The following is a 22473-nucleotide window of genomic DNA, read 5'->3' as shown; positions in this document are numbered from 1 at the left end:
CAGAACCGGCTGCCTGGCTTGCTTTCTGGGTGACTGGGGAGGCGGGGGCGAGGGTGGGCACAAGTGGAGTGTAGTTGGAATCCACATTCTCTGGGATTTGACACTGGTGGCGAGCGACAGCTGGAACGAACTCGGTCAAAGGTAAGTCGTCAGCAACAAGAGCTAAAGCGATGGAGCTGGAGAGATGGTCCAGCAGGCAGAGTTTAGTCCCCGGCATTGCATGATGCCCTGAGCACTGCTAGCAGAGACCCCTGGGCACCACCACGTATGTCCCAAGACCCCCTACCAAAAAATAAGTAACTGAGTGACAATGAACAACCGTTAGAATTAGGGTCTTCTGGCCCTAAGGAACAGGACAGATGACCTTAGGAATGAGAAGAGTTTACTGAAAGGTAGATTGGTTTCCAGTTGCTGCAAACAAAGCACATTTGATGACTTTATTTTATTTATTTATTTATTTATTTATTTATTTATTGCTTTTTGGGTCACACCAACGATGCACAGGGGTACTCCTGGCTTTCACTCAGGAATTACTCCTGGCAGTGCCCAGGAGACCATATGGGATGTTGGGAATCGAACCCGGGTTGGCCATGTGCAAGGCAAACGCCCTACCCGCTGTGCTATTGCTCTAGCCCCCAGATTTGATGATTTTAAACAGTTGAAATGTGCTCTAGTGACGAGGACTCCAAAGTCAGGGTGTTGGCCGGGACTGCACCTCCGATCCCCAAGGCTTTGAGTAGCCCCTGTGAATCTCTGGCGGCCTTGGGGGCTGCTGGCTCACCCCGGGGGGCTGTCTGGGGTACGTTGCCCCATCCCTGCCCTGGCCTTCCGCACTGTCACCTCTCTGAGGAAGGAGTCTTTGGTACCTCTTTCTCATAAAAACACTTTGGTATTTTGGGCCAACAATCTTGCCTCAAGACCCTTCATCCCATCTGCCAAAGGACCTTTCTCTGAATTTAAGTTGTGTGTATGGGTTCCAGAGATCGGGGGTTCTCTGGGAGTTGAGAGAATTTTGTCCAAGCCAAGAAGTTGTTGTTTGTGGCCAGAGCAAAAGTACAGCTGACAGAGTGTTACCAGCCAACACTCTCTATCAGCTGTACGGTCCACCCAGGATTCTATCCCCGGCATCCCAGATAGTCCCCTGAGCACCACCAGGAGTGATCCTTGAGCATAAAGCCAGGAGTAAATTTGAGAATCATTCAGTGTGGCAAAAAATAAAAATCATTTCCCACAGGAAATAAAGCAACAGGAACACTAGGAACCTCAGCAGCAAGACCGAGAACCTAGGGACACTCCACCAGCCACAGGAGCCACCTCGCCTCTCACCAGCGCTTTCTTTTCTTCTTTTTTGGCTTTTTGGGTCACACCAGGCAATGCACAGGGGTTGCTGCTGGCTTTGAACTCAGGAAGTACTCCTGGCGGTGCTCAGGGGACCCTATGGGATGCTGGGAATCGAACCTGGGTTGGTCACATGCAAGACAAAGGCCCTATCCACTGTGCTATCACTCCAGCCCCTCTCCCCACCACTTCCAACCTCCAGGTCAGTTGTGGGAGAGGGTGGAAGAGCCCAGCTTGAGTTCAGGCCTTTCGAGGGAGGGGGAGGGGCAAGGCCACAGTACCCGGCTGCTTGTCTACAACAGATGCATGGCATGGAGGAAAGGTGGTCACTGCAGAAACAATGTCCCCAAGGGGGAGGTATTCAATACACAAAAGTGGGCTGTGTCCACCGGAGTCCAGTCCTCAGCATCTCCGCGTGCTGCCCACACACTTCCCAGATGCAGTTCTCAATGTTTCCAGCGTACGGGAAGGCTGACGTGCACATCCCAAAGCACCCTGGGTGCACTCCAGGCCCTAGTGACGGGCTTTAAGCAAAGCGGTGAGTACAGGGGGTGGTTCGTAAAGCAGAAATGATTTAGGGTTCCAAAGACTTCCCAGTGCAGAAACAGAGAAATGGGGTGGCCCTGAGTTAAACCCTAAAGCGACGGGGATAGTCCTCCCTCCACCCCCGGGGAATGACAGGTGTTCAGTGGTCTCCACTTCTTGAGAATAAAACCAATCCATGGGGCTGGAGTGATAGTATAGTGGGGAGGGCATTTGCCTTGCGTGTGGCTGACCCGGGTTCAATCCCCAGCATCCCATATGGTCCCCCAGCACTGCCAGGAATAATTCCTGAGTGTAGAGCCAGGAGTAACCCCTGAGCATCGCTGGGTGTGCCCCCCACCTAAAAAAAAAAAGGAAAAACAAAGAAAAACAATCCATGCATGATAGGGACTGTGGTGAGGCACTCAGTCACAGCAGCTAAAGCGGAAACGGCCTCCTTATTAAAATCACGCGGTATCATTTCCCAAGACCACTGCAACCTCGCACAAATGGGGCAGTGACGATGTTTTGGTGGAGCATCTCATTACCATACAGGGTAAAAAAAAAAAAGTTGCACAGTTGCCGCTTCTTTTGGTCTCTGGGTACGACACTGACCTCTCGGTCCTGCAGCCAGTGTGGGCGACTTTTCCAACGAGCCCTGAGACACCAGCGGTGTCGGGATCAGTCTGGGGTCGCACAAGGCCTCCGACCACAAAGGTTGAAGTCAGATGCTCGTGCCCTCGGGAGCTGGTACCCACGGGGGTGCTCTTGCACCCCAACTGCCGTCTTAGCTCTGCCTTCAGCCAAGTTTCACTTGACAACTTGGCGGCGTCTTCTCTCTCCACTGCCCAGCGGCCTGTGCAAAGGCCGGGGGTCCTTTGGGAGAAGGTGTGAAATGTCTGTGTTGTGCTCAGGTGCTCAGAAGCGCCCTCCTCCTCCTCCCCATCCCAAATGGGGCTTGAACCAACGCCTAGATCAGTGTTGAGCAATGATCAGCTCAGTCCTGACGGCACCAGTCGAGATGACCCCTTCTTACGTGCAGAGACGCTGGTTTCTGCTGAGCTTCCTTGGCGGCCGGTTCTGTTTCTTAGGTTTGGTGAGTGATACTGGTCAATGAGGCTGGGTCCTTCAGGCCCTGAGGAACAGGATGGCCATTGCTACTTGATGGGGGGGGGGGCGCGGTGGGGGGCACCACAAGGCCAACACCTGGTCTTCCCCCACCACCTTTTCTCTTTGGAAGTCAGGGAACCCAGTTCAAAAGGCAACCCCAGAGGGCTGGAGCGATAGCACAGCGGGTAGGGCGTTTGCCTTGCATGCAGCCGACCCGGGTTCAATTCCCAGCATCCCATAGGGTCCCCTGAGCACCACCAGGAGTAATTCCTGAGTGCAGAGCCAGGAGTAACCCCTGGGCATTGCCAGGTGTGACCCAAAAAGAAAAAAAAAAATTAAAAAAAAAAAGGCAGCCCCACTCCCCTGGCACTTCCGGGCTCAACTTTCCCGAAAGCCAGGACAAGGGCCCCAGCCAGAGACGCCTGGGGGACGGTGGGCAGGCAAGACGGAATCCGGCCCCTGCCTTTCTACACCTTCGAGTCCCTTCCGCCACCAGATGCCGAGGGGGCTTGTGGTCTGTCCACTTCAGGGAAGCCAGTGTTTGCTCCCGCTCTGCCTGAGCACCCAGCCGGCTCCTGGAGCGAGCCCAGAGAAGGCAGAACCCCAATGGCGTGGCCGCAGACCCAGAAGACACGCTTGAAAATGCCGTTTCCCCCTCCCTCATCAAATGCCACGGAGTGATCCCGGATCTCTGATGCTCTCCACGAACAAGTCTCCGTACTTTCCCGCCCAGGGTCTGTGTCACCCTCCAGCCTCTCACGACGGAGCCTAGGCAGGAAGTGTGTGTGTGTGTGTGTGTGTGTGTGTGTGAGAGAGAGAGAGAGAGAGAGAGAGAGAGAGAGAGAGAGAGCGCATGGGGAGGCCTGAACCACTGAACCAAAACTTGGGTGCTTTCTCCCAGAACATGGCTGGGCTGCTTCGTCCAGGGCTCTGGTCTGCCTCGTCAACTTTGGGTTTTGAAGGTGTGAGCTCTGCCACCCACGGTGAGCCACTCCTTCCCGAGGTCGGAGAACGGGTCCACATTTCACCCTTGCCTCTCTGCTCTTGTCCGGGCTCACTGTCCATTCCCTTCAGGTATCTACGCAATCCAAAGGAAATCATTCTATCCACAGCCCAGGCATGGCTCACCTTCTTGATAGAACAACCTGAGTGCCACCTCCAAAGCTAGGAAACTCAGGGCACAGTGCTCTATCACTGTGTCCTGTGGGTCCCCTAGGCAGAAGCCCGAGAAGCATCCTCACTTGCCCTCACCAGCCCACCCCTTTGTGGGGCCCCGGGGCCACTCCCAGCAATACTTGTCCAACTGGCCAGGACAGTTCAAGGCTAGGCCTGGTGATGCGACGTTGCTCGGGACTCGGGGGGTCACCAGTGGTGCCTGGGGGCCACGTGGTGCCAGCGCTAGAACTCAGACACCTCACATGTGCCAGGACGTGCTGCAGCTCTTCGAGTTCTCTTCCTGGATTGCCCCCGTCTTCATACACCCGAGTTTTAACACCACCCCCCCTTAGGGAGCTGTGGCTGGTAACTCCACTCCACCATCTGTTTCTGTGCGGGGAGTGTTCGAGTGCAAGTAACAGAACCTAATTCTCCAACACCTCAGCCAAAAGTGACCGCATCGGACAGCGCTTGGGAAGGCCTCGGGTCCGGGGACAGGACCAGGCTTCCAGAGAGGCTGGAATGAGGGCAACAGGGGAGCGAGGGTATTAGAATCCCCAAGTCACCTCTGGTGGACACACAACAGAAAGGCAAAAGTGACTCCCCGGGTTCATTCACATGCGCCTCCCACAGCTGCTGGAAGTCTGGGAGGAAGCAGACCACAGGGGGTCCTTCCCAGGGGGCGGAGGGGGCGCCATCGTCAAGATGAAGGACGGGCCTTTCTCCTCTTGGCACCAGGCACTAACTCCTATGCTTCTTTTTTTTCTTAATTTTTTTTTTTTTAAATTAGTGAGTCACAGTGAGGGTACAGTTACAGATTCAAACATTTCGTGCTTGTTTTTCCTTCATGCAGTGTTCGGGAGCCCATCCCTCCACCAGTGTGCGTTCTCCACCACCAATGAACCCAGTATCACCCCCACCCCACCCCGCCTCTGTGGCAGGGCATTCCAATTTGTTCTCTCTCTCTCCTTTAGGGTGTTGTGGTCTGCAATAGGGGTATTGAGTGGCCATCATGTTCGGACACTAGCACTTTCAGCGCGCATTTCCCTTACCACGTGGGATTTCCACTCACCATTTACTTGGTGTTCCCTTCTCCATTTGGTATGACTTTCCCCCAGCGTGAGGCCAAGTTCCAAGCTATGGTCACTCCTATGCTTCTTCCTTTCCTCATGGTCCAGGGGCTGGAGTGATAGCACAGCGGGTAGAGCACTTGCCTTGCACGCGGCCAACCCCGGTTCGAATTCCAGCATCCCATAGGGTCCCCTGAGCACCACCAGGAGTAATTCCTGAGTGTAGAGCCAGGAGTAACCCCTGTGCATCGCCGGGTATGACCCAAAAAGTAAAAAAAAAAAAAAAAAACCTTTCCTTGTGGTCCGTGGTCCATCTGATCCGGCAGCCCCCAGCACCACGTGTTGGGGACCCAGAGTCCGGACTCGACAATTACCTGGCAGGAAAAGGCTCCATCCCACAGGGAGGACACGTGCAGTGCGAGCAGATGGAGCCTCCTCCAGCCCACCTCCTGCCGATGCGTCTCCGGCCCTAGGACCACAGCAAGGTCAGTGCGCCAGGAGTGGACAGAGCCCCGGGCAAGCACAGCCCACATGAGGAAGTCACTCCAGAGAGTGGGGCTCGGTGAGCGACGATGATGCCAGGTACTCCGTTTAAGTGCTCTACGGTATTTGTTCGGGACAGTCAACCTACTCCCACTTTTCAGTGTGATTCTGTCCCCTCCCTGTTACAGAGCTGACTGTTTGGATTCAAAACCCAGGGACCCGAGAGAGAGCACTGCGGGGGAAGGCTTCGCATGCCACCCACTTCAATTCCCGGCATCCCAAATGGTCCCCCAGAGCACCACCAGTGATTCCTGAGTGCGGAGCCAGGAGTGAGCCCTGAGCATCGCTGGATGTGGCCCCCAAATTCAAAACCGAAACTTAAAAGATTCAAAACCCAGGACTGAGTTAGGGAATTATTCCTAGAGAAGGCTGGGCTTGGGCCACGAGGGGTCAGGATGCTCCTCTCCCTGCTGAAGGCCGGGCCACACAGGCTGGGTCTCATCTGACACATGGAGTGACACGTATCCAGGGGATCCTACATGCAGACTCCTCCCTCGGGTACACGGTGGACCCCTGCCCCAGGCCCCTTCTCTCCCTCACCCGCCACTGTCCTCTGCCTAGCTATCTCATCCTCATTTTTAAAGCGCGGGATCCATTACCTGGTCCGGAAAAGCTTCCTTGGACAAACCAGAACCAACTGGACACAGGAGGGCCAGCTACGCCCTCTACCACAGCACGGAACTATGCTGCTGATCGAACCCGGTCCCGGTCAGTCAGTTACTGGAAATGACTCGAAGGAAATAGATCATGAAAAAAACCGGGATTCTCAAACGCTGTGACTTCACTCAACACCAGCCGGGATGGTGTCTTACTCATCCCTTTGCAACAAACCAAGGCGTGGAACGGAACTTTGGGGAACTCGTATTTCCAGCGCTGTGTGCTTGAGCAAACTTTCCCACTTGGGCTCCTTCCCAGCTTTTCCCCTCTCCTCACCCCCCAGCTGTGGAATCAAGAATAAACACAGTATAGTGGCTTGCCACAAAGGCTCACCCAATTAGCACACTGGCCACGGAAGGTGGAGTCACTTGTAGAAAGAGGACACGGCATAGTCCAAAGGACAGTTTATTTAAGACAAAGGTGACAAAATCTAAGGAGGGAAAAGAAAAAATTTCATAAAAGCACACAAGAGGTGTTCAAATGGGGATGGAAAAGGCAATGGAGGAAGCTACTTCTAACACATACACAAACTGCTGACTCCAATTAATTATGTACATCCAGACCTTATAAAATAGCATTTCTAGTCAGCATCTTCAGCCAGTGTTAATCATTTTGTTACAAAAAGTTAAAGCTACAAACTTCACATTTTTAAGCTGTACATCTGGAACAGCATTGAAGTTGGGTTTTTTTCTCCCCCCCCAAGTTGGTCTGAGTGCAGGCTGACGGAAGAGATTTTTTTTTTCTCCCCCAAACTCAAGTAAGAACATAAATTCCAAAGACAATGAATACAGTCCTGATGAGAACGCAAAGGCAGTGCCTGTGTGAGAATGGAGTAGGGGGTGAGAACTGGGCAGGAACCGTTTTACAGAAAAGTAGTCATCAGAGGCAACTCTGTCTGTGGAAAGGACACTGTATCAGAAGACGCGGGAGGTGACGCGACCAGGAGCAACAGACCTGCTCTAACCCTCACGTTTCTTACCAGCAAAATGATCTCCCAGAGTCACTGAGCATTAAATAGGCCGCGGGCTATACCGATTACATTTGCTCAGCGAGATCGATACTTTGTATCTTGCAAGGACTGTGCCCATCTTAGTTGCTGAGAGCGGGAAGTTGTTCAGAATACTGCTGCGAGCCTTTTGGTTACCTGGAGGTCTGTAACCAGGTCATCTTTCTCATCTCTGATACTGGGGAAAGTGATTTGGTTTTAAGAGTTTTTTGGTACCTACCTCCATATGGAAGGTACCAAAAAAGTGTTTCCCGGACTAGAATCCATAGTTGCAAGGAGCTGAGGCATAGTCGTTTGGGGTGGGGGGGGCGGCTTCCTAGCAGTGTCACACTGTGAAATGGGGAGAGGGTCAGTGGCCATCCAGAGACAGACTCGAGGCCTCTACACGGAAGGCATGTGAAGCCCCCTCTGAGCTGTCTCCCTGACCCGACCCTATAGCTCTTAATTTGCTTCGGAGTACTGGTTCCTTCTGGCTGCCCGAGTCTCTATCTGACAAGCTAAAGAACGGGGCCAGCAAGCCAAACACTCGTCTGCTCGCATCACCGGTGGCTGGGAAAAAGAACAGAGGCAAAGAGAAAAATAGACATTTGCTTTACAGTTACTTAGGATGAGGAATCGCTCTAGACATTCCTAGAGGAGTTGAGATTTTTTTTTTTTTCAAAAAAGATAGAAATCAAGCGTGGCTCACTTCTCAGAAGGAGAGAATGGGTCAGGGGCTAAGGGTTCCTGAGGAGACAGTCACAAAGGCGCACGCAGGGACCGACGCTCCGCTGACCCGCCCTGCATTCAGGAGTGAAGGGGCGAGAGGACCAGGACACGGCGAGGACGCGTTCCTCCGGCTGTCCCCGGCAGACTAGTGGACCTGGTCGGGAAACTGATCTGTTCCAAAGGAAACTGGCTTCTGGCCGGAAATGGTGTCCATGGAGAGCCAGAGCGACGCTCTCGGAGGGACCGGCGTGGGGGATGGGTACAGTCTGGAAACAAAAGCAAGTTCAAGGCAAGAGCTGCAAACCTTCACAGGGGACCCAGGGACCTTCTGTAACTTGCATCTCGCTTGAGATGACGGGCATTCCCGGTCTCGTCCGGCCAAGGGCAGAGTCTTTGAAAGAGTCTTTAAAAAGCCACTGAGCAGGCCAGCCCGTCAGCACGGCAGGGAGCGGGGGTGATGCATGCTCTCGCCTTGATCTTTCCGACTCGCTTGGCTGTCGCACTTGCCACTTTCCCACTAGAAAGGTCAGCTAATTTAGTCTCTGCAAGAGAGGGTGGTGGCGTGCCTTGCACAGGGCTGACCCGGGCTGGCATCCTGTATGCACGGTCCCCCGAGCACCACCAGGAGTGACACCTGAGTACAGAGCCAGGGGTGAGCCCCGAGCATTGCCAGGTGTGGCCCCCAAACCAAAGAAAATTTTAAGAAAAGAAAGAAAAAAGACCATGGATGTTCCCTGCACCTATAGGCTCCCCTACCCTCGCCCGGGGGGTGCTGAGAGACCCACTCCACCACTTCCTGGCTGTCCTGGCTAGACAGGGAACCTTGCCCTCTCGGCGCCTGCGTCTTCCCCTCACTCAGAGCTAGGGTGACGCCTGGAGCTGACGTGCAGAGTCCACCCAGCCCGGCGCCTGGCGGGGAGGTGCCGGCTGCACGGGCTTTATTCGAGGGGAATTTGAACGGTCCTCCAGCCTCCGGTTGAGCGGGCCCAGCTCTGCAGACCAGCAAGTGCTGTATAAATCCATCAAACTCACTTCCGGAGCAGAGGAGAGCACCTGGGTGCAAACCAGGGGCCTCCTCTCCTTCTTCCCAGGGACCCCCAAGTTGGGGGAACGAGAGCAATCATGGAGTCAAGTCACAGTCCCCTAAGGTGAGACGTGGCCCGGGTGCCCCATCCGAGGGGAGAGCTCGTGGAATAGCTGGTAACCCCCAGCGGACTGGCAGGGGACACGCAGCCTCGAGCCAGGGCCATGGACCGGACGGCACTGTCTCCTGCAAAGCCGGCAGGACGCCTTGAACCCGCCGACTGGGTCCTTGTCTCAAGGCTTATGCAGTTCCGCGTGGGAATCCCTTCCTAGCCGCTCGCCTGGCGAGTATCCACCTCCTGGAACCTTTCTTCCCTCGGAGAAGGGGGTCATGGTCCCATGAACCGGGAGCGAGGAGCCCCGTGTCTACTTCCTGCTCCCCCCTCCCCTGGCTCGGTCATCCTGGCCCTGGCCTCTGCCCCGGAAGCCTGAGGTCCCTTCCAGCTCTGGCGGGCCCAGGGCTGGGCCGAGTCTCCTGGAGAACGAATCTTAGCCGGGTATTGGTTTATCCTTTCCCAAGCCCTGAGCAGGAAAAGAAACAAAAAGAGAGGGCACCTGTCTGAATGTGGACTTTGCAAGCCATGCCCTCCACAGCCCGGTCTACACGGGGTGTGGAGCAAAAATGCCACGGGGTGACCGCTGCCCGAGCGGTGACGGCTGCAGAAGCCCCTGGGCTTCGGGGGCCCGTGTGCTGAGGGCTCCTGCCAGCCCGACCCCGTCCTCGGCTCCTTCCGTAAGGCACTGGGCAGTATCTGAGCTGGGCCCGGAGGCAGCGGGGAGAGGGGGGATGGATGAAAGGCATTGAGATCGCAAAGAGGGTGCCAGGCTTATCCTGGGTAGAAAAAGTAAACAAGCACTCTGGGGCTTGCCCCAGGACCCCGCCTATGGCTCCAGGGCCCGGGGAAGGCCCTCTCGAGGCAGAAGAACCGGCCCGAACCCGAATCTGTCAATGCAACCCCCACGGAAGGGCGAGGCCGGCTCGAGGAGGGGGGGGTACCCGGCTGCGGCGTCCTCTGCCCTCGAACCCCACAGTACCGTCATCTTCCAGGAGAGAAGAGCGAAGACTGTACCTGTACAGAGATGCCACCCCCCGGGGCATCTGGCCATAATTTATATATATATATGTATATATGTGCATATTTATATGTTTCCTCAAAGTCTTCCCGAAAGAACGATTGAAAGCTGCTACTGGGAGAAGGAAAACCAAAGACCATGGAAGACTCGCCCGGCTCTCCTGCCAGAGGACTCGACGTGCCTGGCTCTCAGACTCGGACTTTACAGCACGGGGAGGAGCCCTTTGAGTGGTAAGCCTGACGGCGCATGCGCACGCGCACACACACACACACACACACACACACACACACACACTCACATCACACATACACACACACACACAGGCGGCCTGGGGACCACAGACGCACAGACACGCCGGCCCGGCCTGGACCCCCACCCCCCCCAGGTCAGTGTGGACACGAGCTCCCCCCTGCACGGGGCCAGCACTGCTCAGAAGTTCTGCTGCCGCCGCTTCTTTGCCTCGATGGCGTCCAGGATCGGCTGCCGCTTGGACTGGTACTTCTGCCGGATCTCTTCGATCTCCTGCTCCATCATGGGGTCCAGGGCCAGCAGCCGCTTCTGCAGGTCCTCCACGGTCCAACTCTTGAGCTGGAAGGGAAGCGCACAGCGGCGTGAGGGGCGGTGGGAGGAGCCGGGGAGACACACACAGTCCGTTTGCTCTCTTGGGTATTTTTTTTTTTTTGGCTTTTTGCGTCACACCCAGCGATGCACAGGGCTTACTCCTGGCTCTGCACTCAGGAATCACTCCTGGCGGTGCTCAGGGGATGCTATGGGATGCTGGGAATCGAACCCGGGTTGGCTGTGTGCAAGGCAAACGCCCTCCCCGCTGTGCTATCGCTCCAGCCCCGTTTGCTCTTTATGAGCGACATACTCCAGGCCTCTGAAGTGGAGTCTGAAAGGAACCCCAAACATCATCCCGGAGGACCACACCTCTCAATGAAAAGCTTACTGAACAACAGTTTCGTTGCTCTGGCTTTTTAATTCATGACACCCGGGGTCACTGCTGGTGGATGAAAGCCAAACAGACAGTCCTTGATACAGATGAAACAACAGCAGCCCAGGGGCTCTGCAGTGGATGCCTGCAGCCTCTCTGGACACCACCCCGTGGCCCAGCACTGGGACAATGAAAGTCGTTGGTGGATGACGTTACTAGGGACACTTCTCCTAGGAGCAGGAAACAGCCTGGGGAAGATGGAGGTGGGGGGGAAGTGGGGTCTGAAAGGAACCCCAAACTTCTGAGACCAAGTTCCCATCATCCCGGGAGATAAACAGGACTTGGTCTACACGTCAATATCATGTTAACAGTGACACTCGAAAAGCGTGCTACGATGCAGTGACACCAGCTGCTTCACATACACCGCTGCCCTGCGTCCCGGCCAAGAGCCCGCCCCGTGTGCACTGGGGCTGTTCTCGATGTACTTAACCAACAAGATGGAAAAGGGTGCGTGAAGGAGAACCGTGCTGGTGCCGGGGGGTAGCAGAATCAAGACGCAAAGCCCAGCAGGGTCACTCCAGAGCCTGCCACCTGCTGCAAACTGACCCGAAAGGAAAAAGCCTCAGCAGCAGCTCAGGACGCTGCCGGTGACTCGGAGTGAAAGAACTAAGTGGGATTGTGGCCGCAGCACAGCCTTGGCACAGGGCCTGGCGTGGGGCGCGTGCCAACCCGGCCGTCCACGCTGCTTCCCAGAGCCCCGGGCTTTGCATGCACCAACCCCAGGGCTGCAGCTGGAGGACGGGCTGCGCCAGGCAGGAGGGCCGAGGACCCCACCCAGAGTGGCTGCGACGACTCCTGGGCCGTGTGCTCGCTCGGCGACAGTGTAACGGGCACAGCGTGAAAGGAGCTCCGAGCCCAGCCGGGTCCTCTGGGAGCTGCGGAGGCGGGTGAAGGAGGCCCTCTCTGTGGCCCTCGGGGGCCGGGGAGCAGCGTGGCCAGGGTGCCGCGGTGCCTCCTGAGAGAGGGTTGGGGACCTGTCTCCACAGGAATCCCCGGGGGTGGGGCGTCCCTTCGGGGAGGTGACCTGAGAAGCCGCCCGCTCTCTGTAGCGTGGAACGCCCCCGGGGTGTGGGGCTGTGCGGGTACCCTGCGTGGGGTGAAGACCCTTCCCTGCCTTGGGTTTTCTACCCTCCGGGCTCCTGTTCTTGGCCCACGGGGGCTCCAGAGAGCGGCGCCTGCCTCATCCCGAAGGGTTTCAGCTCCTGGGGCTGGAGAGGCGGCCCAGAGGGTGAGGCCCTCGCCGTGCACACGGCCACACCAGGTTCAACCTCCAGCCCCACCGGGTGTCTTCCCTGAGCATCCCCAGGATGGCCCAAAGCACACAAACAAACACAAACGTCTCCAGCTGCTTCGAGCTCCACGAAACGGTCCCGGTGGCTGTGGGCTCGGGTCCCAGGGGCCCAGCTCCCAGGCCCCCATTGGCTGTGGAACTCGGACGCTTCTTGGAGCCTCGGTTTCTCCGTCCCTTGGCAGGCAACCCGGGGCTCCCCCAGCCCTGAGGCGTGAGGAGAGGGCCGGCGGTGAGGCTGGGCTGGGGCCTTCGAACCGAGCCGCGTCCAGCAGCGCCCGGGCAGGTGCCGAGGGATCCCTGAGAGGGAATTCTCGGTGTCTGACCGCCGTTGCGATCACTCTGAATACTATCAGGCATTGCTGGAGGATCTCCAAACAACCTCCCATCAGCAAACCGCTCCCACAGCCTCTCATCAAAAGCAGAATTAAACAACAACAACAACAACTTCTCTATTTTGAGCTAACCAAAGGCCGGTACTTTCCCACAGCTCTCACTCGCTTACTTACTGCTCACTGAGACATTTCCAGCGAGCCAGCCAGCCAGCCGGCAGCAAATATTCACTGAAACCTGCTTTGCCGGGCATGGCCCAAGACACCGGAAACTTACATGGAAATGACAACAATACAAACTGTGCAGGGGCAGAGAGAGAACTTACAGGGCTGAGTGTGTGCTTTGATGCAGGAGGCTCAGGTGTGAGCCCAGCGGCCCAAGGACACAATTGTGAGTTCCGGGGGTGTGGTCCCCTCCCTCCCCCAAAATAAACAAATAAACAAATAAGGACTGGAGCCATAGCACAGCGGTTGGGCTTTCGCCTTCGACCCGAGTTTGATTCCTCCACCCCTCTCGGAGAGCCCGGCAAGCTACCGAGAATATCGAGCCCTCTCGGCAGAGCCTGGCAAGCTCCCCGTGCGTATTGGATATGCCAAAGACAGTAACAATAAGTCTCTCAATGAGAGACGTTACTGGTGCCCGCTCGAACAAATCGAACAAAACAAATAAATGATCCTTGTGACGCTTACATGCTGGTAACAGCAGATGGACAAGCAAAACAACAGTCAAACAGAAAATTACTCTGAGATTCTCCTCCCGGGCCCCGGTGCCCCCATGTGAAAGAGAAGGGATCACAAAGGTCCCGGCTTCTCGGTGTGTGAGTCCTGGGCACGAGGACCAGGAGGTAAAGAGCAGAGACCCAGCCCAGGGCTATGAACAGGACTGAAGCCCAGCGGGGCGCCCCCAAGCCCGCAGTGTCCAGCCGTTGCCCCAAAGCTCCCTCCTGGGTGGCCAGGACTGGCTCCAGCTCCCCCCAGAACTTGAAACGGGAACACATGGTTGGTAAGTGAGAGGACAGATGAAGGCGCGAGATCAGCTTGAGATTAGCGGAGTTCTGGGCCTTTCTTTAGGTGCGTGGGGAGATTCCTGAGGCCACAAACATGCGCTACGTATTTACCGTATTAGTATATCAATTTGCCTATGGTGGAATTAGTCTCATTATCTCGCATTTTTGCTTACTGCTTCAAGCAGCTGTTTCCGAGGACCAAGCAACCACGCTACATGAGACTGTAATTAAGTCTCACCTAATCAGACCTAATCAGGAGGAGAGGCACAGAGAGGCACACGCTGCTAACGAAGCTCCTCCGGCTCCCCGGTGCCCCCCTCTGATCAGCACCGTGCTTCCTTCTCACTCTCCTCCGAGCAAACCTCAGGAGGCAGTTGCTGCCTCCGGTGGAAGGATCTCCAGGCGGCGTCTCTGCCCCTGGCTCTAACCCGGGCCCAACCACCAGCAGCCTTTCCGCATCCCCACCACCTCCAGACTAATTTACTTCCCGGAGGCGTGGAGAAGTCACATCTCACCTATTAGGACGGGGCTGGCCGCTGCTAATGAGTCGGCCCCGCCGGTCAGGTATGGATTTTTCTGTAAAACAAGCTCCAAGAGTGGGTTTAAGGCGCCAGGCGGAGCGTTTCACCTTCCTGGTCCTTGGAGGCAGAGATCAATTTCCAAGGGGCATCACGTGAAACTCCTGTGGCTCTTCCGCTGCGGGCAGGCCCGGAGTGGCCGTGGTCTCTCCGTGCCTTCGTGCTGAAGCATCCTCTCTCCACCCCCCCACCCCCCCCACTCAGCTTTGCAGATCTGAAGTCTGCTCTCTGCGCCCCCATCAGACCAGCTGCACGTGGCAGGCCCCGAGTGTCCGGTGGGCACCTGCGCCATCCGACAGCCCCCGCGCCCCCTCGCCCGCAAGCCTCTTTCTCCTCACACCTCACAGCTCCTCCCAGGGGCTCGGCACTGTGGATGGGATGAATCCTAACGGTGCCAGGTGACCCCTCGTGCAAGCCCCGGGCATGCGGGGGCACAATCCCTCCTACCACCATGGGTGGCAAGCAAGGCTCTGGGTGAGGCGTTGGGGAAGAGGGGGGCTACACCCACAGGAGGGTAACGCACGGACAGGCCCTTCCTCTCCACACCCGGGTCACTCAGAAGGCCGTGGATCGTCCTCTCTCTAGGACACACCCTTCTTAACCCTACTCGAGGCCCCAAACCACCAGAACTACGCCGGGGAGAGAACAAGGCAGCCCAAAGGTGGACAAGTGACCCCTCAGGACAGTCCAGGATGACGGCCAGGCCGGGGGCGCACTCCTGAAGGCAGAGCCTGGAGCGGAAGGAAACAGACCAAGCACGGGGCCTTGGGCGCTCTTCCCGGAGAGGTCACCGAAGGAAGAAGGAACTAAAATAAGCCTCCTAATCACGGCTGTCGAGAAGTGCCCGGCCGGCCGGCTGGGCGCTAATCAACCCGTCAGTTTTGGGAAATGGCAAAGGCGGGGCTCACAGTCCCGCGGGCAGCCCTGACGTCACGTGGCTGCTCCCGCGGGCTCCTGCCTCACACAGCTGCCCCCCTGCCCCCCACGACTTCCTTCCGCCCAGTCTCAAAGGCTGAGCCACGGGGGCCACAACTCCACTGCGAAGAAATTTCTCTTAAAAGGATGAGGCCCTTAGGAAGATTGCTCCATGGCTGGAAGCTGCCTCGTGAGCTGGGGGAGAAGGCAGCTGGGATAGAGAAGGGGTCACTAAGTCAATGATGGTTGGAGGGATCGGTCGGGATGGGAGATGTGTGCTGAAAGTTGATAAAGGACCAAGCGTGATGGCCTCTCAGTATCTAAATTGCAAACCATAATGCCCTAAAGTAGAGAGAGAGAGAGTATGGGGGAAACTGTCTGCCATGGAGGCGGCGAGGGGGGGGCTGCAAGGGGGGAGGGGGTAATACTGAGGACACGGGTGGTGGGGAATTTGCACTGGTGGAGGCGTGGGTGTTCAATCATTGCATGACTGAAACTCAAACATCAAAGTTTTGTAACTGTAGCTCACGGTGATTCAAATAAATTAAATAAATAAATAAATAAATAAATAAAAGATGAGGCCCTGGCCCCACAGGAGACAATGCTGTAGTCTGCGATTCAGCCACCCCGGCTAAGCACGACACAATGCTCCCTTCCCGCTGGACGCCACTGGACATGGATTACTCGGGCAGAGGCCACGCGCTTGGAACTCAGCCCCGGATCCCAGCTACCGGCTGTGCCTGCAAGGCAGGGCACTCGTACTGCGCCTTCACAGCGGGGGAGCCCAGGAGGGTTCCGAGAGAGAAAGTCCTTACCCCAAGGGACACAGCATGAGGACAGGAAGGAAGCGGCCACCACCTGCAGGATCTCTGCAAGTGGCCTGCACCCATGACAGAGGCGGGAAGGCGGGGAGAATTCTGGGAAAGCTAACTCTGAGTCTACCTGCTCCTCACATTCCCAAACACTGCGCTGAGCAACTGCAGGCAAACTGCACGGCCTCTCTGGAATTCAGGTGCCTCCTGTGCAAAATGGGGGTGGCAGCTGCTTTGCTGCCCTTCGTCGTGTCTGACTGCCAGGAGGGCACACATCATACTCCCGGCCGGGTGCTGCTGCTGAGATCCGCTGCAGGCTGCTGAAGCTGCCGCAGGGCCCGTCACCCAGCCCTGCCAGCAGCTCTCGGAGGCCAGAACACGACTGGCCAGTGAGGCTTTGAGCACTAGTTTCCATCAGGCAGACCTGGGTTCCACGGCAGGTGACTGTCTTGGCGTAGACCACCTCTAAATGCACCTCCTTTTCCTCACTTTCAACACAGGATGTACCCAACGAGGGAAGTTGTCGTTTTACAAGGTACTAGTAAGACATACAATGTCCAGTGCACACAGAAACAGGTGAGTGAGCCTGAGTGACCACCTGAAATCCTTCTGTTTGGAAGGAAGGGGAATATCTGAGTTCCATAAACAGCAGCTGCTCATTTCCTCCTCCTTTGACCAATACTGCCCAAAGATTCTTTTATTTTTTTGGCTTTTTGGGTCACACCCAGTAATGCACGGGGTTACTCCTGGCTCTGCACTCAGGAATTACCCCCTGGCAGTGCTCAGGAGACCATATGGGATGCTGGGAATTGAACCCGGGTCGGCCGCGTGCAAGGCAAACACCCTCCCCGCTGTGCTGTCACTCCAGCCCCACTGCCCAAAGACTCTTGCATGAGCAGACTGTTGTGCATCTATTGAAAAAAACTCTCAAAAACACAGATAGCAGCTACTGCTTCTGTGATGAGAACTGAGCTTGCTGCGCTCACAAGAGGGTGCGGGAAGTGTCACCGGTCTGTTCTGTGTGCATCCCCGGATCATACGCATCGTGTCTGTTTCCCGGGACGGATGGCAGCAAAGACTCTGGTTCCTCGTACTGGCACAAACACAGAAGGCTGGCGGAAACTGCTTTCTCAGATGGCCTTTGCGTCCCTGAAATTCTGAATTATACCTTGTCAATGTCCGCCGTCTAACTGGGTAGGAGAGCAGCGGAGGAGATCCGGCTGACGCTGCGTCACGAGATTAACTGACAGGAATCACACAATTAGTCCTTCCGGAATCGGCAGTCACTCGAAACACGTCAGAGTGCAATGCCGAGCTTCCCGGGGCCCCGGCGACAGAGGCCCGGAGGGAGCTACCTAACGGGGGGCTCGCTGCCCAGGGCTGGGGCCAATGGGTACTGAAACTCTCACCTCAGACCATACCCATGCCACCAGACCCCGTGCCAGGCTGTTTCACTTGGGGTACCCCAGAAGGGGGGGGTGGGTGAGACCTCTCCCCGCCCCGAGGGACCCACCCCCGGCAGCCTAAACCCTCCAGAACCCAACTGCCACCACACTCAAGGCCGCTCCCCACACGCTCGGGCCGAGCCTCACGCAGGAGTGAACGTATTCCGGGACCATGCAGCCACACTCACAGCTGCGCGACACCCCGTAAGACACTCCCTACCCATTAAGAGTGCCATACCACATCTGATGGCGTTCAAATGGTAGGCAACCAATCGTACAGGGAAAAAAATATATATATATATATATATATATATGCGTATATACATATTTTCAGATATACATATGAAAGCTCACATCGCTCAACCTTGAACAACATGTTAGTGATATCCTAAAGAAGTCTTGGGGCTGGAGCGACAGCACAGTGGGTAGGGCGTTTGCTTTGCACGTGGCCGACCCGGGTTCGATTCCCAGCATCCCATATGGTCCCCTGAGCACCGCCAGGGGTAACTCCTGAGTGCAGAGCCAGGAGTAACCCCTGAGCATCGTTGGGTGTGACCCAAAAGGAAAAAAAAAAAGTCTTAATGACCCCTGGCAAAATAGATCAATCTTCACCCTGTTTCCTCGATGGATACTTTTTTGTAACATTTTCAGTGGTTTTCCATAACAGACAATACAAAATATATTATTTCGATTGTGCTTTGGGACAGGGATTGGGACTTGGGATGGAAACATGCCAAACATGGTGGTTGGGAGATGTAATGGCGGTGGGATTGGTGTTTGACTATTAAAAGTAATCAAATATTGTGAACTACCTTATATTTTGTGAACTACCTTATAAAATAAAAACATTTTTTTAAAGAAAGTTTTTTGTCATGAGACGACCCCAAAAAGCCGCCAAGGAGACTGTCAACATTTGTAAGGACAAGCTTCACATGTACGTGAGCATTCCACTCAGAGCAAGCTCAACGTCGCCGACAGGCGTCCTCAAAACAGCCTGTTCCTGCCAGATGGGTGCCAACCAGCTGTGCTGGCACTGAGGGTGCCTACTGTGTCCGAGAGTGAGGAAAGGACACGCCTTTGGAATTCAGCAAGATGTCAGCGGCACCTGAGTGAAGCCAAAAGCCCCCATCTGCCCTTACCAACCTTCAGCTGGAGCCCCCAGGAGCCCCCAACCGTGCACCCCTGACAAGGCGCAGAGCCAGAGATGGAAGGCAGAGGTTTCCTTCTCTCTGCGTGGGTTCCTGTGGGGAAGAGGGGACGCTGGCAAAGCAAGATTCTCTGGGTGTTGTGGCAATCGCCCGGCAGACGAGTGAACAGACAGTGGAGCGGAAAAGCAAGGGAGCCGACAACTCAATCACACCCCGAGGGGCTTCCTATGCGCTAGATCATTCCACTTCAGATGCTCCTGCTCCTTCAAAGAACCTCTGGAGAAGTTTAATGAGCTACTTCCTCTGATGCAAATTACGGCCATGCCAAATTATGCTTCCATCAGCCCCTTGTAAAATCTTCCTACTGCTTCTCCAGTGAGGAAGAGAAGATGCAAACCACTGTCGGTGAACAATTACTGAAATCAGTGCCTAGGCGTATTTCAAGCCCATTCACAGAACTGTGATTAGAATTCTAACCAAAGAAAGCAAGACTGCGAGTCTACGGACTATTTGCCAGGGAAACTGGAATGAAGTATAGGCTTTGGGAAAAGAAACCTGGTTCTAAGGGGGCATGGTGATGTAATGGCAAGAGCTCTGAAGGGGGCCAGAAGATTGGGTTCAGAAGTGACCACGAGAGAGAGAAAGAGAGAGAGAGAGACAGAGACAGAGAGACAGAGCGAGAGAGAGCACAGGTGGTTGTCTAAGCATGGCTTGATTACTAGTACAAACAGAAACCAAGTTTTTTCCTTAAAATAATGAGGTGTTTCTATAATATAAAGCACTTTACTTGCATACTATTACTTATTTGAAATGTATTGAAAAAAAAACTGCTCTTAAATTTACACGACAAAATTAATTTCTGCCGCAATTATTCCGCAAGCTTAGACTAGCCTCCAGCTCCGTGTTGCCCTGAGTCGTCCCCACAGGCTCCGGGAAGCACGATGCACCTGCTTCATGTCGCATCTGCCATTTTATTTTGGTCTGTGAACATCAGGGTGATCTCTGGAACAGCCTTGACAAAGTCAGGTATTTTTCCTAGGACCGTGAGCCTGGCTTTCGCCATATGGAATATCCATCGCCCCAACTCAAAGGTCTAGGAGTATCTGGCACTCTAGCACGACTCGTGAGGCCTGCTGTTTCAGACGTGTGCTGGGCTGGGCAGGAGCAGGGTGGTAAAGGGGTATGAGCGAGTAGGGGGGGGATGTGAGACAAAAAGTGTGTGATGGGGTGGTGTGGGGGGGGGGAGGATTTCCACGCTGGAGTAAAGATACATGAGACAGTTATGGAAGCAAGTTAGGATCCCAGACATTCCTAAGTGCCTAATGCCCACGAGTGGTTAGCAGAGCTGCCCCCGGCCGGGTGGCACGGTCAGGCCCTGTGCTCAGCACCTCACACGCACGATCTCCGGGAGGAAATTCTCAGGGAAGAAGTGGCAGCAAGGTACAAGTGGTGGTGACAGCAGACGCCAGGCCTCATGGGACAGAGGAGGACTGGGTCCTTCTCCTTCCTCCCGCCCCAATGGGACTCTGAGATGATGCCACATTAGTCACCGTCTACTTAATTAAGCTCCCACACGGCCATGATCTAGACACACAAACGAACCTCGGACCCGAGCAAGTTGCTGCAGCGATCTCTGCAGACCCTAATTATTAAAAGTTTAGAATTCCTAGACATTATATTGTATCCATAACAAGCAATACGAAACACATTGTCTAGCATTGCCTTTTTTTTTTTTTTTTTTTTTGCTTTTTTGGGTCATACCTGGCGATGCACAGGGGTTACTCCTGGCTCTACACTCAGGAATTACTCCTGGCAGTGCTCAGGGGACCATATGGGATGCTGGGAATTGAACCCGGGTCGGCCGCGTGCAAGGCAAACGCCCTACCTGCTGTGCTATCGCTCCAGCCCCAGCACTGCCTTTTTCGGCAGGTATGAGTGGTGGTGGGACTGGTCTCAAAATATCGAAGGTAACTAAAGTAGAGAGAGAGACTGTCAAATTGTCTGCCACACAGGCAGGGGGAGGTGTGGAATGGGTGGGAGTGGGATACTGGGGATTTTGGTGGTGGAAAAAGGGCACTGGTTAAGGGACGGGTGTTTGATGACTGTATGGTCGAAGCTCAAACATGAAAGTATCTCAAGGTGAATCAATTAAAAAATAAAAAAAGAGTGGCAGCATCCCAGGGCACAGAGGCGCACAGGGTGTCTTCTTAGGTGAGATACAGGAACACACACGGGGCCCCAGAGCCAGCAGGACGTAGGGTGCAAGTCCCAGCAGAGCCCTAACCGACTCCATGGAAGAAGGAAACACGAGCTGCAGGAGAAGGGAGGAGGAAAAACACAATCCCTGTCCTCAGAATCTCTGAGATGGTACAAAAAAATACATCTGAAATGCAAAGATGGGGCACTCCCTCTAATTCGGGACAAGTCTGAATTACATAATTTTAAGAAACAAACCATGAATCCTGTTATTTCCAGTAACAGCCTTCAGACACAAAGTAAAATTGTAAACCCCCCCTCCAAAAAAAAAAACTAAAATAAAACTGGGTTAAATAAAGAAAGCAATGCCAGTGCCATAATGAATCTCCAGAAGAACACCAAGCCCCCCGAATCGTCCCAGGTAGGACAGTCGCCAGACTGAGAGCTCTGGGACCATCTTAGAAGCAGGGCGGGGCAGACCCCACTCCCCTGCGGAAGGCCCGAAGCCCCGAGCCACACAGGACACCCTCTGGCAACCTTCAGGCTCCACGCCTGAAGCTCATCAAGCTGAGTCACAAAACCCTTCCAGCCCCACAGCTCCCGGAACGTTCATGACACCCCCGAATTTCACAGTACCGACAGGCTAGCAGGACCACAGCCCACCAAGCTCAGTCAGTGAAAGCAGTGACACGGAAGGTTTAACCAGCGCCAGCCAGCCCAGGAAATCCTCAGACAACGATGCAGCATAACACCCGTGTCAGACAGAACAGTGATCACGAAGTGTCTATCTTTTTTTTTTTTCAGTAATTTCATTTGCCATTTTGTTGCAGCAAACAATATGAAGTAAATCTATGCCTGCTAAGGGGGAGGCTTGGGTGGAGGGAGGGAAACAGGGGACACGGGGGGGGGGGGGGGGAGGGAAGGCCACGTTGGGGAGATTGATGCTGGAATACTGAAACAATGCCTGAAACAAATGCATTATGAACAACGAAATCATTTGTTCATAATTTGTAAATCACGGTGTTAGAATAAACATTTTTTAAATTATGGAGTTCATTTTTCAGTATTACTAGTATTCATAGAAAATTTCTTTGGCTGCAATCCATTCCACAACTCCAAGGAGTTTTCTGCCTTCTGCTTGGGGGGGGGGCTTCCCTTCTGGCCCAGCTCTGGCTCCCACCCCCTCCCCAGCCCTCGCCCGCTGGAACTGAAGCGGGAGCTATTAGGAGCAGGGATTCCATCTAATATACATTCAGAGAGTCTGGCCAGCAGAAAAGAGTCCTCAATAAATATTTAATAAAGAACGTATCCTTAATCTTTAAGCCTTTCCTTGAAAATGGTATTTTTGCTGGGTTCCCTCAATTGCACTTAGCTTTTCAGATGCTCTGGAAAAATATGCAATCAATAAATAAGCTGAGGAGTATAATGCTCATTTGTTAAATAAGACTGTGGCAGCTACTTCCCCCTGATCTATGCATGCCAATATCAAAGC

At 54.7% G+C, this 22473-nt stretch overlaps 1 protein-coding gene across 1 annotated transcript in view; it reads right to left on the bottom strand.

The window, feature by feature from the left end:
• Window positions 1-6777: 6777 nt before the first annotated feature.
• The window catches only part of STK4 (serine/threonine kinase 4), a 93588-nt gene continuing 77892 nt past the window's right edge, over window positions 6778-22473 (bottom strand). Inside the window, exon 11 of the mRNA XM_055139329.1 lies at window positions 6778-10854. Within this exon, the coding sequence (XP_054995304.1) occupies window positions 10696-10854 (159 nt within the window). The 3' untranslated portion in view covers window positions 6778-10695. The remainder of the gene's footprint in view (window positions 10855-22473) is intronic.

The sequence above is a fragment of the Sorex araneus genome, chromosome 5 (genome assembly GCF_027595985.1).
Source record: "Sorex araneus isolate mSorAra2 chromosome 5, mSorAra2.pri, whole genome shotgun sequence".
NCBI classification, from domain to species: domain Eukaryota; kingdom Metazoa; phylum Chordata; class Mammalia; order Eulipotyphla; family Soricidae; genus Sorex; species Sorex araneus.
This window is presented reverse-complemented; position numbering and strand designations above follow the sequence as displayed.